Source organism: Musca autumnalis, unplaced genomic scaffold (assembly GCF_047663935.1).
Source record: "Musca autumnalis isolate F117 unplaced genomic scaffold, ASM4766393v1 scaffold_1, whole genome shotgun sequence".
Classification (NCBI taxonomy): Eukaryota; Metazoa; Arthropoda; class Insecta; order Diptera; family Muscidae; genus Musca; species Musca autumnalis.
Window position 1 is genome coordinate 268,177,736 of NW_027411644.1, and position 17,210 is coordinate 268,194,945.

The window sequence follows — 17,210 nt, forward strand, 5'->3', positions numbered from 1 at the left end:
TCTGGGTACAAATGTAAAATTGCTGTCAAATCTTTAATAATAGAGATATGTATATGAAACTTGGAGCAAATGAAGAGGAGGTGTTTCTACTCAGGGTCACGTATAGAAACTATATATTTCCTATTTATAGATATGTTAGAGCCCCCTACATTTTTTTAGTACATAGATCAATAACCGGGTACATTTGTACCCATTTAAAAATAACGCTATAACTCTTTGAAAAAATTAGATATTTGTGCGGGGTTTTCTGCAGATTGGTCTGTAAGGATGCCAGCTATAATTTTAAATTTAAATTGATGCATATGTGAAGAAAAAAAGCTGGAAAAAGCACTTGGAATTGTATTTCTTCAAAAACTTGCCTATTATTTTGTCTATATCTTTGGAATGGGCACTAATTTTTATATGAAACTAAAAGTGAAAATAAATTAAGATGTTTTCCCATCTTTCTACAAAAATGTCAGCAATCGCTACTGTTTTGAATTATAGTAAACTTCTCAAAACAACAGTTATAACCCTCTACTCTCCCATAGTACCTATAAATGTTGTCATTGATTGGAGAGTAGTAAAAGCAGCTTATTATTATACCCTCCACCATATGGAGGGTATAATTAAATTTGTCATTCCGTTTGTAACACATCGAAATATTCGTCGGAGACCCTATAAAGTATATATATTATTGATCAGCATAAAATTCTATGTCGATTTGACCATGTCCGTCTGTCCGTCCGTCCGTCCGTCCGTCCGTCCGTCCGTCCGTCTGTCTGTCTGTTGAAATCAAGATACAGCTCGCAATTTTAAAGATAGAGAGTCAAAATTTGGTACAGAAGTTTTTATTACTTGCAGGATGGTTGGTATTGAAAATGGGATATATCGGTCCACGTTTTGATATAGCCCCCATAGAACGGTACCTCCCGATTTTCGGTATTTTTAAGGTTTTAGCTTCATTATCCTACCAAAATGGCTGAAATTTGGTACGTAGTCTTCTTTAGGGGTATAAAATTTTCCCCCAGAATTTTGTCGGTATCGGTCCACACCTTCATATAGCCCCCATATAACTGTACCTCCCGATTTTCGGTATTTTTAAGGTTTTAGCTTCATTATCCTACCAAAATTTCTGAAATTTGGTACGTAGTCTTCTTTAGGGGAATAAAACTTTCCCCCAGAATTTTGTCGGTATCGGTCCACACCTTCATATAGCCCCCATAGAACGGTACCTCCCGATTTTCGGTATTTTGAAGGGTTTAGCTTCATTATACTACCAAAATGGCTGAAATGTGGTACGTAGTCTTCTTTAGGGGTATAAAACTTTCCCCCAGAATTTTGTCGGTATCGGCCCACACCTTCATATAGCCCCCATAGAACGGTACCTCCCGATTTTCGGTATTTTGGAGGTTTTAGCTTCATTATCACACCGAAATGGCTGAAATTTGGTACTTAGTCTACGTTGGTGGTATAAAACGTTCCCCTTTAAATTTGTCGGTATAGGTCCACACCTTCATATAGCCCCCATGGAAAAGTACCTCCCTATTTTTCGTATTTTGAAGGTTGTGTCTTCAATATTTCACCACAATGGCTGAAATTTGGTATTTAGCCATCAATGTGATATAAAACTGTTCGCCAGAAATATGTCTGTGCAGGTCCACGCTTTCATATTTCCCCATTTCTGACTAAAATTCGTCGGTATAGGTCCACGTTTCGATATAGCCCCCATAGAACGGTACCTCCGGATTTTCGTAATATTGAAGGTTGTGACGTCAGTATCCAACCGAAATGGCTGAAATTCGTTATTTCGTCTTCCAAGAGTTATAAAATATTCCAGAAGAGTATTATCAGTATAGGTCCACGTCTTCCTATATCCCCATAGAAGCTTACTTCTTGATTTTCGGTATTTTTTAGTTTTAGCCACATTCTCTTACCGAAATATAGGAAATTTGGTATTTTGTCTTCTTTGAGCCTAAAAACTTTCCGTCAGAAATTTGTCGGTATAGATCGACGTTTTGAAATAGCCCCAATAGAATGGTGCTTCTCATTGTTTTACCGAAATTGCTGAAATTTAGTATTAAGTCTTCTTCATATACGAAAAGAAACTAGTTATTCCATTTTACTTCAATACAAGTTGTGGTGGAGGGTATAACAAGTTCGGCCCGGCCGAACTTAACGCCGTTCTTACTTGTTCTTATATCGAATGATTAAAAATTAGATACTCACAACAAGAATTCTAACCTGCTATTCTCCACAACATTCTAAATGTTGTTTTTGATTGAACAGTAGTAAAAACAGGGGATAAAATTTTTATGCGTGGTAATATATTTATTTTTTTGTTTTAATTTTTAGGAAAAAAGGTGCAGAATACACAAAAAATTAAGTGTTTGAACAAAGGAAGTATGTCCTAGTGTTTTTGAATTTTTACTGCAAAAGGCTTTTGCACACAAATCACATATTTCCCTGGCTTTAGTATCTTCCATTCTGGTTTTCTCTAAACAATAATTGTGAGATTTTCACTAGATTTGTAATGCAAAAACAATTTTTTTTCAGCATGTCCCATATGTCTCTTATATCTGCTGCCATATCGGCAATAATTCGTTGGTTTTGGGCATTAGCGTCGTCAAACCTTATGAACCGCAATATTGAACAGAATCTGTTTATACCCATAGTTGGCCGATATAGAGGGTAAGATTTTGAAGACCATACATCTTTTACGTTGTCTTTTGCCTAATCATTATAAGTATTCCGATAAAAAATATATTTCCTCTGCGTTTAGATTCATTATACCCTACACAACTATGTGGAAAGGGTATTATAAGTTTGTTTTGGTAAAAATTCATGTAACACCGCGAAATACTCGTCGGAGACCCCCAATGTGGTATATCAATTTTCATATCTCGGCGAGATAAAGCGATTTTGAGGTGTGTGTCCGTCTGTCCATTATAAATTGTAATCAAACTCCAGGCCGCTCTATAAGTCGGAATAATAGTCCGATCGCCACGAAATTTTAAATAAGGTAAGATAATATGACAAAGAACAAGCTTCCAATTTGAGATGGCGATCGGATAATATTTAGATGATTAAATGGGCCACAACTTTTGTGTGAAAATTGTGAAAAATTTTAATATACAACTTTTATCTTTATTCCTGGAAGAGACATTCCGGGCAAGTAAGCTATACTGTGAAGAGGAACGCTTGACATTTCTATTAATGTCAATTGTGTTAGTGTACATGGTGTACATCGTCTTCCTTTAGTTCTTCAAAAGCAAAACTATCCCCTTTAAACATATATTTGGGACCTTACGTCGGATACCTCATTCAACAAAAATTGTAAAACTGTGGCGGTTGCTGACATTTTTGGTCCACCGCGAAGGTCCTATGGTGCGTAGGGCCACAAAAAATTGTAGAAAGATGGGAAAACACCTTAATTTATTTTCATCTTAAGTTTTATATAAAAACTAGCAAAATGCCCGCTACTTCGTAAGCGGTAAAGGAATAATATACAAATAAACAATATTTAATATGGAGAAAACAGAAAATTTTGATTTCTTTCAAGTACTGCTCGTACACGTTTTGTTCGAATTTAAAAAAAACCTCTACACTTCAACAGCGGCCTACATTTTAAATTTCAGTCCATGTTTTATTAGAACGGTATGGGTATTTTAAAATTTTATCCACATTTTCCAACCGATTTTTGGAATTTGTGATATCAAATGTAGAAAACCATTATTCAGTAGTTCGATTCTCTAATACATTTTTAGAGTTACCGACAATTGTCGGTAAGATTAAAATGCTTATAATTTCGGTTATTACCGATATTTTTCGGTAAGTTAGCGATGAATAAAAAGCAGTCGTAAAGTTGTACCGATAGTACAAGTGTTGTCAACTTTTATTTGAACTTTTCATTCATAATTTTGCGTTCTAATTTACCGATTTTTGTCGGTAACTCAAAAAATGTGTTAGAGAATCGCACTACAGAAGATGTTACCCTATATAACAGTTAATTTTTGAGACATTTTATTTTAGGCCTTTTTTTCTCAGGATGTAAAAACCTTCTTATAAAACATTAGCCGCATAGATCTACCTTTTCAAGTGAACTTACTATAACGTTTAGAATAGACAACAATGGTAAAAACAATTTTGTTGAATAGGTACGTTTGACTTCTTGATTTCAGTACATTATTTAGAAACCGAATTCGTGTTATTCAGTACAATTTTTAAAATCCAGGACCTTAGCTCAAATGTTACAGTTTTAGCTCTACTTGTTCACCCAATGTCAATGGTATTACATGTAGAAACCTTTCATACATTTAAAGGCGGATTTAAATAAACATTCTGATCCAATCTCAATAGTTATCATCATAACAAATTTCAATTATCGATTCACCCAATGCCAGTGTTTCAATATTTAGTATTATTTAATACTTCTAGTACACTTATTGTACGACCACCTCTAACAATTAACCTGACAAATCAATAATATATCAGAATTTCACTTCTATTCTTTAGCCCAATATTAAATTTATTGCAATTTTGTAATTTTCAAGCACTAATTTCAATAACTATCTCCAACAGTAATTGCGAGTTTCAGGATTCCACCTCTATCCGTCCTCCCAAATCTAAATTGTACCAAATTTAGTACCATTTATTACTTTTCGTACCCATAAATACGAATTTCCAAAACTTCCTCAATCCCACACTCCAACAGTAACCTTAACTCGAAATTTCAGGATTCCAGCTCTATTCGTTCCCCAAATTCAAAACTACCAAACTACCTCAATCCTACAAAAACTACCTCAATCCTACACTCCATAAGTAAACTTTATCATAAATTTCAGGATTCCACCTCTATCTGTTCACCCAAATCCCAAATGTACCAAACTTAGTACTTTCCGTTTCCAACAGTATCCTTAATTCCAAATTTCAGGATTCCAGCTCTATTCGTTCCTCAAAATCCAAATTGAACCAAATTTAGTATTTATCGTACCCATAAGTACGAATTTCCAAAACTTCTTCAGTCCTACACTCCAACAGTAACCTTAACTCAAAATTTCAGGATTCTAGCTGTACCCGTTCACCCAAATATAAATTGTACCAAATTTAGTACTATTTAGTACTTTCCGTATCCATAAGTACGAATTTCCGAAACTACCTCAATCCTACACTCCATAAGTAATCTTAATTCTAAATTTCAGGATTACAGCTCTTTCCGTCCACCTAAATTTAAATTGTACCAAATTAAGTACCATTTAGTACTTTCCGTACCCATAAGTACAAATTTCCAAGACTAAGTCCAACAGTAATCTTAATTCCAAATTTCAGGATCCCAGCTCTATTCGTTCCCCCAAATCCAAATTGTACCAAATTTAGTACTTTTCGTACCCATAAGTACGAATTTCCAAAACTTCCTCAATCCTACACTCCAACAGTAACCTTAAATCGAAATTTCAGGATTCCAACTTTATCCGTTCACCCAAATATAAATTGTACCAAATTTAGTACATTTAGTACTTTCCGTACTCATAAGTATGAATTTCCATAACTACCTCAACCATACACTCTATCACTAATCTTAATTCGAAATTTCAGGATTCCAACTCTATCCGTTCAACTAAATTTAAATTGTACCAAATTTAGTACCATTTAGTACTTTCCGTACCCATAAGTACGAATTTCCAAGACTAACTCAATCCTACACTCCAAAAGTAATTAAATTCCAAATTTCAGGATTCCAGCTTTATCCGTTCAACCAAATCCCATTTGTACCAAATTTAGTACCGTTTACTACTTTTCGTACCCATAAGTAAGAATTTCAAAACTACCTCAATCCTTCACTCCACCAGTAATCTTAATTCCAAATTTCAGGTTTCCATGTCTATCTAAATCCAAATTGTACCAAATTTGGTACCATTTAGTACTTTTCGTACACATAAGTACGAATTTACAAAACTACCCCCATACTCAATCGTACACTTCAACGGTAATCTAAATTTCAAATTTCAGGTTTTCAGCTCTATCCGTTCACCCAAATCCAAATTGTACCAAATTTAGTACCATTTAGTACTACTCGTACACATAAGTACGAACTTCCACAATCATTTCCTTATATCAACACCACTTCCCAACCTTAATTGCCATACCAAATATGAAGATTGTAGCTATATCCGCTCAAAATATACAATTGGTACCAAATTTAGTAACTTTTCGTACACTTATAAGTCGAATTTCCAAAAACCCTTTGGTACATCTTTCTAAATCTCCATCAGTTACCCTCATTCCAAATTTCAGAATTCTAGCTCTTCCCGTTTGCCTAATACAAAGGGTACCATATTTAGTACCTTTTAGTACTTTTCGTACCCTTCTAGGTGGAATTTCCAAAAACCCAGCCTTATCTCACCCCTACACACCGACAGCAACCCACAGTCAAAATTTCAGCTTTCTAGCTTCAGCGGTTTCGTCTGGGCGATGATATGTCAGTCACTCAGTCACTCACTCACTCACTAAGCTCTTTTATATATATAGATTATAATTATTCCAAATTTCAGTTTTCCATCTCTATGCGTTCACTCACATCCAAATTGTACCAAATTTAGTACGTTTCGTACCCATAAGTACGAATTTCCAAAACTGCCTCAATCCTACACTCCAACAGTAACCTTAATTCGAAATTTCAGGATTCCAACTCTATCCGTTCACCCAAATATAAATTGTACCAAATTTAGTGCCTTTAGTACTTTCCGTTCCCATAAGTATGAATTTCCAAAACTACCTCAATTCTACACTCCATCAGTAACCTTAATTCGAAATTTCAGGATTCCAACTCGATCCGTTGAACTAAATTTAATTGTACCAAATTTAGTACCATTTAGTACTTTCCGTATCCATAAGCATAAATTTCCAAAACTAAATCAATCCTACACTCCAAAAGTAATTAAATTCCAAATTTCAGGATTCCAGCTCTATTCGTTCACCCAAATCCAATTTGTACCAAATTTAGTACCGTTTACTACTTTTCGTACCCATAAGTAAGAATTTCCAAAACTACCTCAATCCTTCACTCCATCAGTAATCTTAATTCCAAATTTCAGGTTTCCATGTCTATCTAAATCCAAATTGTACCAAATTTGGTACCATTTAGTACTTTTCGTACACATAAGTATGAATTTCCAAAAGTACACCCATATCTCAATCGTACGCTTCAACGGTAATCTAAATTCCAAATTTCAGGTTTTCAGCTCTATCCGTTCACCCAAATCCAAATTGTACCAAATTTAGTACCATTTAGTACTACTCGTACACATAAGTACGAACTTCCAAAATCATTTCCTTTTATTAACACCACTTTCCAACCTTGATTTCCATACCAAATATGAACATTGTAGCTATATCCGCTCAAAATATACAATTGGTACCAAATTTAGTAACTTTTCGTACACTTATAGGTCGAATTTCCAAAAACTCTTTGGTACATCTTTCTAACTCTCCATCAGTTACCCCCATTCCAAATTTCAGAATTCTAGCTCTTCCCGTTTGCCTAATACAAAGGGTACCATATTTAGTACCTTTTCGTACTTTTCGTACCCTTCTAGGTCGAATTTCCAAAAACCCAGCCTTATCTCACCCCTACACACCGACAGCAACCCACAGTCAAAATTTCAGCTTTCTAGCTTCAGCGGTTTCGTCTGGGCGATGATATGTCAGTCACTCACTCACTCACTCACTCACTCACTCACTCACTCACTCACTCACTCATCACTAAGCTCTTTTATATATATAGATTAATGTCCACTCCAAAGATAAATCAAATAATAGGCGATTTTTGAAGAAATACCATTTCAAGTGATTTTTCTAGCAATTTTCTTCACATGGCATCATTATCTCATTTTTCAACGATTTATATCGTTATTTTTAAATGGGTACAAATGTACCTGGTTATTGGTTATTGACCGTAGGGTTAATGCTTTCGTCTAATAAAAAGACTCATAAATGACTCCCTAAAGACTCATAAACGATAATAAACATGACTCAAAAAAGACTCGAAAAAGAATCCCAAATTAATCAACAAATCACCAATAAATGATTAAAATACGACTCGAAAAAGACTTTATATACCATCAGAAAATGGGCAAAAATGACTCGAAACTAATGCAGAGGAAGACTCATTTGTGATTTGTTTAGAAGATTCGCCTAGGGTTACGTTTTCCTCCAGACAAAGGAGTCATTTATGATCAGAAAATGAGCTCATATACCAGCTTTTTAATCGTGCAGTCGGATCAAAAAAACTCGAATTTGATTAAAAATTTCAAAAAATGCTGGCTGGGAATAAACCAGATAATAAATGATTAAAAAGATACAACATATTTTTTTTCTTATCCCATTAAGTATATTCTTCATCATGATGGGACTTCTCAAGTAAAACGCTTGTCGTTTATTTCCATTTAATTTTGTCACAATTTTTTTATTTAAATGCAATCGAATTTTTTTTGTTTTTTTTTTTTGAGAGAGAGAGAAGAAGAATTTACTTATTGATGCTAAGATAAAAGTTATTTTCTAGTCTATAAATAAAACACATAACATAATTTTTTAAATTAATTATTTTTTATTTGTTTTTTATACCCTCAGCATTCATGCTAACGAGGGTATATACACTTTCGAAATAGTGGTTTTAGACCCCAAGTATGTTTTGACGAAATGTGTTTCAGACAATTTGGAGTCTATTGAGCAATGTCCGTACGTCTGTCTGTATGGCTGGCTGGAGCGCACGATAACTCTCGAACGGATCAACCGATTCGATCCAAAATTTGGCTTTCGTAATATTGTCCAAACATAGTTTAAGTTCGAAGATGGATTATATCGGTCCACTCCTTCCGGTACCTCCCCCACAAAAGTTCAAAAATGTTCTGACATTTTGTGCGTACGATAACTCTTGAAGGGAGTAACCGATTTGGTCCAAACTTTGCAAATCGTGAAATGTCTACCAGACTTAGCTGAGGTTCCAATATGGACCCAATCGGTCGACTCTTTAGGGTACCTGCCACACAAAATTTGGGATAAGTTCAGTTTAGGACCTGCTCTCGAATCGCTTTGGTTTTTGTTTCAGCAACTTGTATTCACTGCCCCCATACGACGGTACAAGCTTCATCAGGGGCAAGTCCACACTTCCTGAGAAAATAGCCTGAAAGTTGCAAAAAAAAACCCTATGACACCGTGTGAAGTGGTTGCAGCGCAAGATAACTCTCGAACGGATCTGCCGATTCGGTCCAAAATTTGGTCTTAGTAATATTTTGTCTAAACATAGTTGAAGTTCGAAGATGAGCCATATCGGTCCACTCCATCAGGTACCTCCCCCACAAAAGTTCAAAAATGTTCGGAAAAATTATTTGTACCGTAACTCTTGAAGGGAGTGGCCGAATTGGTCCATAGCTTACACATCCTAATATATCTACCACATATAGATCAGGTTTAAATATGTACTATATTTGTCCACTCCATCCGGTACCTCCCACACATAATTTCGGACAAGTTCATATAAGACCTGCAATCGAATCACTTTGATTTTTGTTGAAGCAACTTGCATTCGCTGCCTCAATTAAGATGGTAAAAATTTTTTCAGGGGCAAGTCCATACTTCTTCAGCAAACAGCCCGAAGGGTGCAAAAACCCCCTATGGCACCATATATAATGGCTGGAGATCCACTTCCATAATGGTCAATGTCAATCCATCCGCAAAACTTTTGATCTTTAATCCTAATGAACATTTTGTCGGTTCATACAGCCAACATTTTTGAAACCCCCTTAAAGACATACGTTTTTGGGAAAAAACTGTTTCAATATACACAGGTTGAGGGTATATCTCTGCCGGCAAAGCTGACTGATACTTTTTTACTTGTTTTTTTTTTTTTTGTACTTACTACTGAAAAATTTTTGGCGGATTTTGCTTGGAAACCGCAATACTTATCGAAATGAGAAAAAAATAGGTTGTAGATGTGAAAATTTTTAAGTTCTACCATTTTTGAGATATAGAAGTTCAAATTGGGTGAAGGCACCGACTGTATCGCCTGCTTCTTCTTTGGCCACTCTTATATTTCGAGTCGACGACTGATGTTTGGGTATAAGAAGTTTTTTGTTAATGAAGTGATTGGAAAATAACTTCAGTGGAGAATATCCAAAAACAAGAAACAAGGGCAAATGAGATCCAGAGGCGAGGATCGAAACTATAGTCTTCTCTAATTTCGTTATTTTAACATATTTAAATAACAGCAATGGGATTATACAGACTATTTAAAAAAAGGAAATTACAACAACTATCCCAGTAAAAACGCCACCAATATTTTGATTGACAAACACTGCCACGGTTATATGTTTGGTTTTCGCTGTAATGTTATGTTGCCTTCGTTGTAATTCAGAAACATGTCGTCGGTGTCATGTTTAAGTGTTTCATAATAATAACAGCATTTTTATGTTGGCTTCACAACCAACATGACAAGCATGGCATGGCATTTTCAACAAATAATCCATCGAAATGGCTGAAATTTGGTATTTAGTCTTCGATGGGGGTATCCAAATTTTCCCTCTAAATATGTTCGTATAGGTCAATGCCTTGATATAGCCCCCTTAGAACGGTACCTCCTAATTTTCGGTATTTTGTGGGTTATGGCCACAATAACCCATCGAAATGGCTAAAATTTGATATATAGTCTTCATTGGGATATCCAACTTTCCCCTCTAAATATGTCGGTATAGGTCAACGCCTTCATGTAGCCCCCATAGAACGGCACATTCCAGTTTTCGTTATTTTGAAAAGGTTGTGGCCTAAATATTCCACCGAAATGGCTGAAATTTGGTACTTAGTCTTGGTTGGCGTGCAACACTTTCCACCTGAAGTTTGAAGGTATAGGTCCACGCCTTCATATTGCCCCCATAGAAGTGTACCACCCGATTTTCGGTACTTTAAAGGTTGTGGCCCCAGTATTCCACCGAAATGGCTGAAGTTTGGTACTTAGTTTTCATTGGCATTTAGTCTTCTTCATAAACGAAAGGAAACTAATTGTTCAGTTTGATGAAAGTAAAAAAATCCCATCTTTACAATGATGCGAAGTAGGTTGGCCTAGGTGGCCAAATAACGGAGATATCGCAATAGTCGGTAATACATCCCGGTTTTCCATTTTTGTAATCACGCTACAGATCGCAATTTTTATTGGATCGTCACGAAATTTTGGGGGTTAATGGGGGTCCTACAGAAGAAAAAACCTACTGATTTTGGTAATGGTCGGATATTATTTAGGTGTCGGAATGTATAAAAAAAAACTTATTTGGAGAAAAGGTCAACGTTTTATTTCAAAGTGAATATCTCTGCTTCTGTAAGAAAGCAAAACCTGGAAAGCAAAGAAGAAAATATTACCTTTACAACGATGTAAAGTAGGTTACCGTAGGTGGCCAAACAACAGAGATATCGCAATAGCCGGTAATGCATCCCTCTTTCCATTTTTTGTGCAATCAGGTCGGAATTTTGATCGGATCCTCACGAAATTTTGGGGGTTGATGGGGATCTCACAGAGAAAGAAGCCTATTGATGTTGGTGATGATCGGACAATATTCACGGGTCGGAATGGGCAAAAAAGTGTGTGGAGAAAATTCAAAGTTTTATTATTTTTGCGAATATCTTGGCTTTTAGCAGGGGCATTCCAATGGTAAAGCCTGTCAATGGAGGAAAAAAAGATAGCCTTTACATTGATTCAAAGTAGGTTGTCGTAGGTGGTCAAAGAACGGGGAAATCGCAATAGCCAGTAATGCATCCCATTTTTTGTAATCCAACTAGAGGTCACACGTTTGATCGGATAGTCGCGAATGGAGGTACCAGAGAGAAAGACGCCCATTGAGTTTGATGATGGTCTAATAATATTCAGGGATCGGAATGCGCAAAAAACGTATGTGAAAAAAATCAAAGTTTAACTCTTATGCGTATATCTTTGCTTCTGCTAGGGGTATTCCAACGACAAAGCCTGTCAATGGAAAAAAAGAAAAGATCATATTTATAAAGATGCAAGATAGGTTGGCGTTAATCCCACTTTTCTATTTTTTTATTTAAGTTGTACTGATGTACTTGAATGCGTTTCAACAAAATTTACCTTTATTAATGAAGACATTCTGAGCTTTAGTAACACAAAATGTGGCATTAATGCTAAAATATCAGAGTTATTGCGAAAGGCGCTAAACTATCCCAATTTTAATATTTTGAATTTTACCACTCAATAGCTTATGCACAGGGGTAGTGGTGTAGGATATCTTATAGTGGGCCCCGTCCCGACTATAGCCTTGGCTCACTTGTTTCTAGATCAAATTCCTCACACATTCCAAATTACATCAAAATTGACTATATCCAAATCTGAACCGATTTCAATATAATTTAACAAACTTTTTTCTAGATCAAATTCCATCACAAATTCCTAATTTTATTGAAATTTGGGTCATGAAATTGGCCGAAAAAATTATATTCCCCAATTTTCAGCTGAATCGGACAATAAATGCGACATATTGCGAACGGACGGACAGACATGCATAAATCAACTCAGAAAGTGATTCATTGCACTTCCCTAGGAAGAACTATAGGTCTATCTCGTCTCCTTTTGCATTTTACACACAAATGCACAAAGACAAACGATGTGCATTAGTTTGTTTATCACTAAATATTCTGTAACACCGTGCATTTAACTTATGCTGATGACTAATTAAATATTATGGTATAATTCCACGAAATAAATATAAAATTATATACATACATATATGCATAAAATTAGTTAAAAGTTTAAAAATAGACCAATTCAAATGGATTCAAAACAATGTTGCAACAAATACGATTTTAAATATTTTCAACACTACGAAATCTCTTATAAATTCCAATTGCAAAATTGCTATAAACATTTATATTATTAAAAATACACAAATTCCCCATTGTGCGAACTAAAAATAAAAAAGACAAGAAAAATAAACAAAAAATGTACGACTTACACATCACACTCGCCGTCACTTACATAAATTACCAGTCAAAGCGCCAACGCATTTTGTAGTCATTTAAGTTACTCCTGTAGCTGTTGTTGTTGTTGGACTACTCTGCAATGTGTTACCAAAAGCAAAAGCTTAGGGACCGATCTGTTAATAATAGCTATATACAAAAGATGATGATCTTGAGAGCAAACGAAAAGCGAAAAGAGAGTCCCGGAAAGAAATTTGTAAACAGTTAAGGCCAAGAAGAAAGTGTGTAGATGTGTGTGGCGAGCGGTTGTATTTTTGGCTAGATGCGTGTCTCTGTTAACGTCGTATCTCTTGACGAAGAAATTCTTTCAGCTGTTATTGATAGAGAGAGTGTTTTAGGGACTTACGGGGTGTGGGGTGTGGGTTGGCCAAACGAACAACTCTTTTAACGGTTATTGAGTGTGGTGTAAGGTATCGATGATGGTCAAGAGGGTAGAGAGTTGAGGTTTTGCCCATTGGTCTCTGTGTCTGGCTGCGGTGCGTAGTAAAAGCTCAGCTCAAAGAGGGGTTAAACATTAATGGCCATCATGTTTTTTTACATGTGTTGCCGCTAATGATATACATTGAGGTTTACTTATTTATGGTTATGGCCATTGTTGTTGGTGCTTTTTGGTAGTGGCAATATGAGTGTGATGATGTTGCTGTTGTTATTGTCATCATTTATACCTTTAACCGGCTACTACATCACCTTCATCCCAACAACAATGCTGCACTAGAGCCAGCCACATTTACAAGAGCAGCATCATCTTCATGGGCATGGGCATAGGTAGCTGCTGGGTAGGTAGGGTTAGCAGCGTTAACAGCAAAGCTTGACATCAACAACAACAACTACAGCAACGACAATGACTGCTGCTGCAAAGAGTCAGACTCTCTATAGGTTTTGCATAATTATACGATTTCGGTTGATTGTTTGAGACTGTTTAAAAACAGCCTGACACCGACGAAAAATTATCAAACCTCAACTTGTTCCATTCGAATGAACACACAGTGATTTCGGTGGTGTTCATAAATTCATAACGGTTTTATTTACAAGTATAATCCCGAAAAATCCTAAATTCGTTTAATTTACACGAGAAGAAAAAAATAAATTAAAAAAATCAAAATGAAATTCTTTGTTGCTACCAGTTGTGTGCTTTTATTGGCCTCTGGCATCCTTGCCAATCCAACCATCAAGGATAACACTGTTGAACAAAATGGTGTATTTGCCAAGTGCTTGGAAGCTGATTCAATTTCGTGTCTGCAATTAACGGTACGGATTATTATATAATTGAAAAGCAACAAACCAACAACAAGAACAATAAAAAAATACTTCAACAATTTGGTGCTCAGCATAAGACAAGGATTAATAATTTTAAAAGAAAAGCCTATAAAAAAAGAGCAATGAACTTCTTAAGGCTAAATGAAAAATAAGTGACACTTGAAAAAAAAACACTAATATGAAAATAAACACAAAAAGATTTCGAAATGAAGCTGAAAGTGTTAAGAATGCAAAGAAAAGTTCCGTTGAAGACAAAGAAACTAAAAGTGAAGTGACAAAAGAAAAAAAAAATATTATGAAATAATTTAAAAGATTTCATAACCACTCACTCACTCATCCTACTCCACCTCCTCAAAGTGAAACATGTGCCTAAATAAAATCTCCAGTGGTTCTCCGTTATTACCTAACAAGCTTTAGGGCAAATAGAAAGTGTTACAATATCTTATGGATTACATGATAATTTCATAATCAAAACCTGTTTCCTTTCTCCATCGATTATTACTTTTACGAAACTTCCAATCAGCTTTTTGAATTTCGATAATTATTACATAATTTATTGAAATTTATGATCAGTTTTCAAATCATAGCTACTTTTCTTTATCTCCAATAGAAATACAAAATTGTACATTTCTCTAAATAACGCCACGACATAACAAGTGATTTTATCCTCAACTTCGGATACACATGAGGAGGAAATTATACTATGGCATAGTTTATTATGTCCACTTTCAGTTCTGCATCAAACATCCAAGGATAATTTTCTTTTGTCCTTGGCTTGAAATAACACACAACCAAAACACAATATTTCTTTCATTTCATTAAAAAATACCAAAAAATCTTAAAAAATCAAACAACCATATTAAAATAAACTTTTTCTAACAAAGTTCCCAAAATATTTTAGAGTAATATAATTCCCCATTTTTGCATTGCTCTTTGTTTTCTTTTTTTTGCAAATTTGATTGTTTGAATATTTCGAAATTGTTTTCCCACTTCTTTACAAATTGGGCCAATTAAATGCTTTCGCTTCAAAATTAAACACCTGACCCACAAAAAGTTTGTCCATTTGCAAGTTTTACTACCTTTTTATGGCCAACCATGAACTTGAAGAGCGCAACATGTTTTTCAAATTAAACATTCAACCACATTAAGATGGTTAGATAAACAAACATAAGACACTTTAAAAACATTAAACATTTAGAAATTTGAAACAAAAAATAATCCACACAATCCAACTTTTATCTGGGCATCAAATATTCAGTTTAACTGCTTAACCCATATTTTTATTTGTATTCCCATATCTCAATACTTATTCCAATTCTTTGTTCTCCTTTTCCATTTACAGCTCTACCGCAAAGCCAAATCCTTCTTTGACAATCCCCAAATTGAATTGTTCGGTGGTGTTTCATTGATCAAATCCAATGAAGGTCGTCAAGGTAAGGCTTTGGATGAAACCGCTGTTGCTGTTGAAAACGCTCCCACCATTGAAGCTCGTACCACTGAAATGGGTAACTACATGTTGACCAATGCCAAGAACTTCTTCGCTGAACGCTCATTGAACTTCAACTTTGCCAATGCTGCCCGCTCTGTGGCTCGTGCCATTCCCGATGACATCAAGGCTGATTTGCGTGAATTGGTTGTTGAATCCCGTACCGGCAAGAAGAAGAAGTTGTTGAAGAAATTCTTGCCAATCTTGTTGGGTGTTGGTGCTAAGGTCGCTGTCTTGGGTATTGGTTCCATCTTCGGTTTGTTGTTCATTGCCAAGAAGGCTCTCGTCATCTCTATCATTGCTTTCTTCTTGGCCTTGGCTGCTGGTGCTGGTAGCGGTTTGAGCCGTTTGGGCGGTTCCGGCGGTGCTGGTGGTCTTTTGGGCGGTTTGGGTGGTTTGTTCGGTGGCAAGAGCTCCGGTGCTGCTGCTGTTGGTTCCTCAGGCTCTGGCGGTTGGTCCTCAGGTGGTGCTGCCACCGGTGGTTGGTCTTCTGGCAACAGTGCTGGCTGGGATTCCCATGGTGCCTACAGTTCTCCCGTTGCCCAAACCATTGCCTACTCCGGCTACAAACAAAGCAGACGGTAAACAGTCTGTTTTCGATGTTTATTTTAGGGTAATATCAACGACACTAATTTAAAACGCCAGGATACACACAAACAAACAAATTCATCTAGGACCCCTATAACTAACGAAATTCTTCAGTTACAAATCGAACGATAATTTAATTTATTTTTATTTATTTTAATTTATTATTATTTAATTTATTGAACACACAAACAAAAAACTATGAAAAAATGTGCCTTAGGAATGAGATTTTGTTATTTAAAGGTTAGGTTTTCGTTTTGGAAAAAAAACATCCTTACGATTTTTTCCATTTCAGATGAACAATACAGCACAATACAATTTTTTAGATATTAGTTTAAGTAATGTCCTCTTTACTCTCACCCACCAAAGAGGATCAATTATAACAAAGCTTTTCTAATAATTTTGCAGCTGAAGGACCTCCCATAAACACACAGAAAGAAAAAGGTTATCACAAAATGCATGAAAACTAGTCAGCATCAAGTATTGTGTTAACAGTTTTCATCTGATCAAAACAACAAAAAAACTCTCTACACTCTCTCTCTATCACTCCATCTACTATTCTTTCCTACTCTTATCACTTATGTTCTTCATCCTTTATATCTATACCACATACTACTTTTCTATCTCTTTGTACCTGTATCTATTCAACTCCTTTATCTATCTCGTATCTTTGTCATTTCTATCTCTTTTTTCCATTCTGAAAACACCTACAAAAAATACAAACTCATGACTTTTTCTTAAAAAAAATCTTTGCATCTTTTCTTTCTTCATTTCTTGGGTTTTAAATTAAATTCAGACAACAACAGCAGAAGATAAGCAAATATTTGTACAATTCATTAGCACTTTTTCCAGTTCATTCAAAGCA

The 17,210-nt window shown here is 35.5% G+C and overlaps 2 protein-coding genes across 2 annotated transcripts in view; one reads left to right on the top strand and one right to left on the bottom strand.

Annotated features, from left to right (window-relative positions):
* Positions 1 to 17,210, bottom strand: part of LOC141389530 (uncharacterized) — a 1,388,168-nt gene that overhangs the window by 86,658 nt on the left and 1,284,300 nt on the right. The window lies entirely within an intron of this gene.
* On the top strand, positions 14,114 to 17,057 carry Osi6 (DUF1676 domain-containing protein Osi6). The gene is made up of 2 exons (XM_073964171.1): positions 14,114 to 14,265; positions 15,617 to 17,057. Exons 1-2 carry the CDS (start codon positions 14,119 to 14,121, stop codon positions 16,343 to 16,345), a joined length of 876 nt encoding a protein of 291 aa, XP_073820272.1. The 5' UTR covers positions 14,114 to 14,118; the 3' UTR covers positions 16,346 to 17,057.

Excerpts from the sequence above, each read along its gene's own strand:
- Osi6 (XM_073964171.1), top strand. The coding sequence starts at position 14,119 with ATGAAATTCTTTGTTGCTACCAGTTGTGTGCTTTTATTGGCCTCTGGC. Across the intron at positions 14,266-15,616 it reads TTTCGTGTCTGCAATTAACG|CTCTACCGCAAAGCCAAATC; the intron begins GTACGGATTATT and ends TTCCATTTACAG.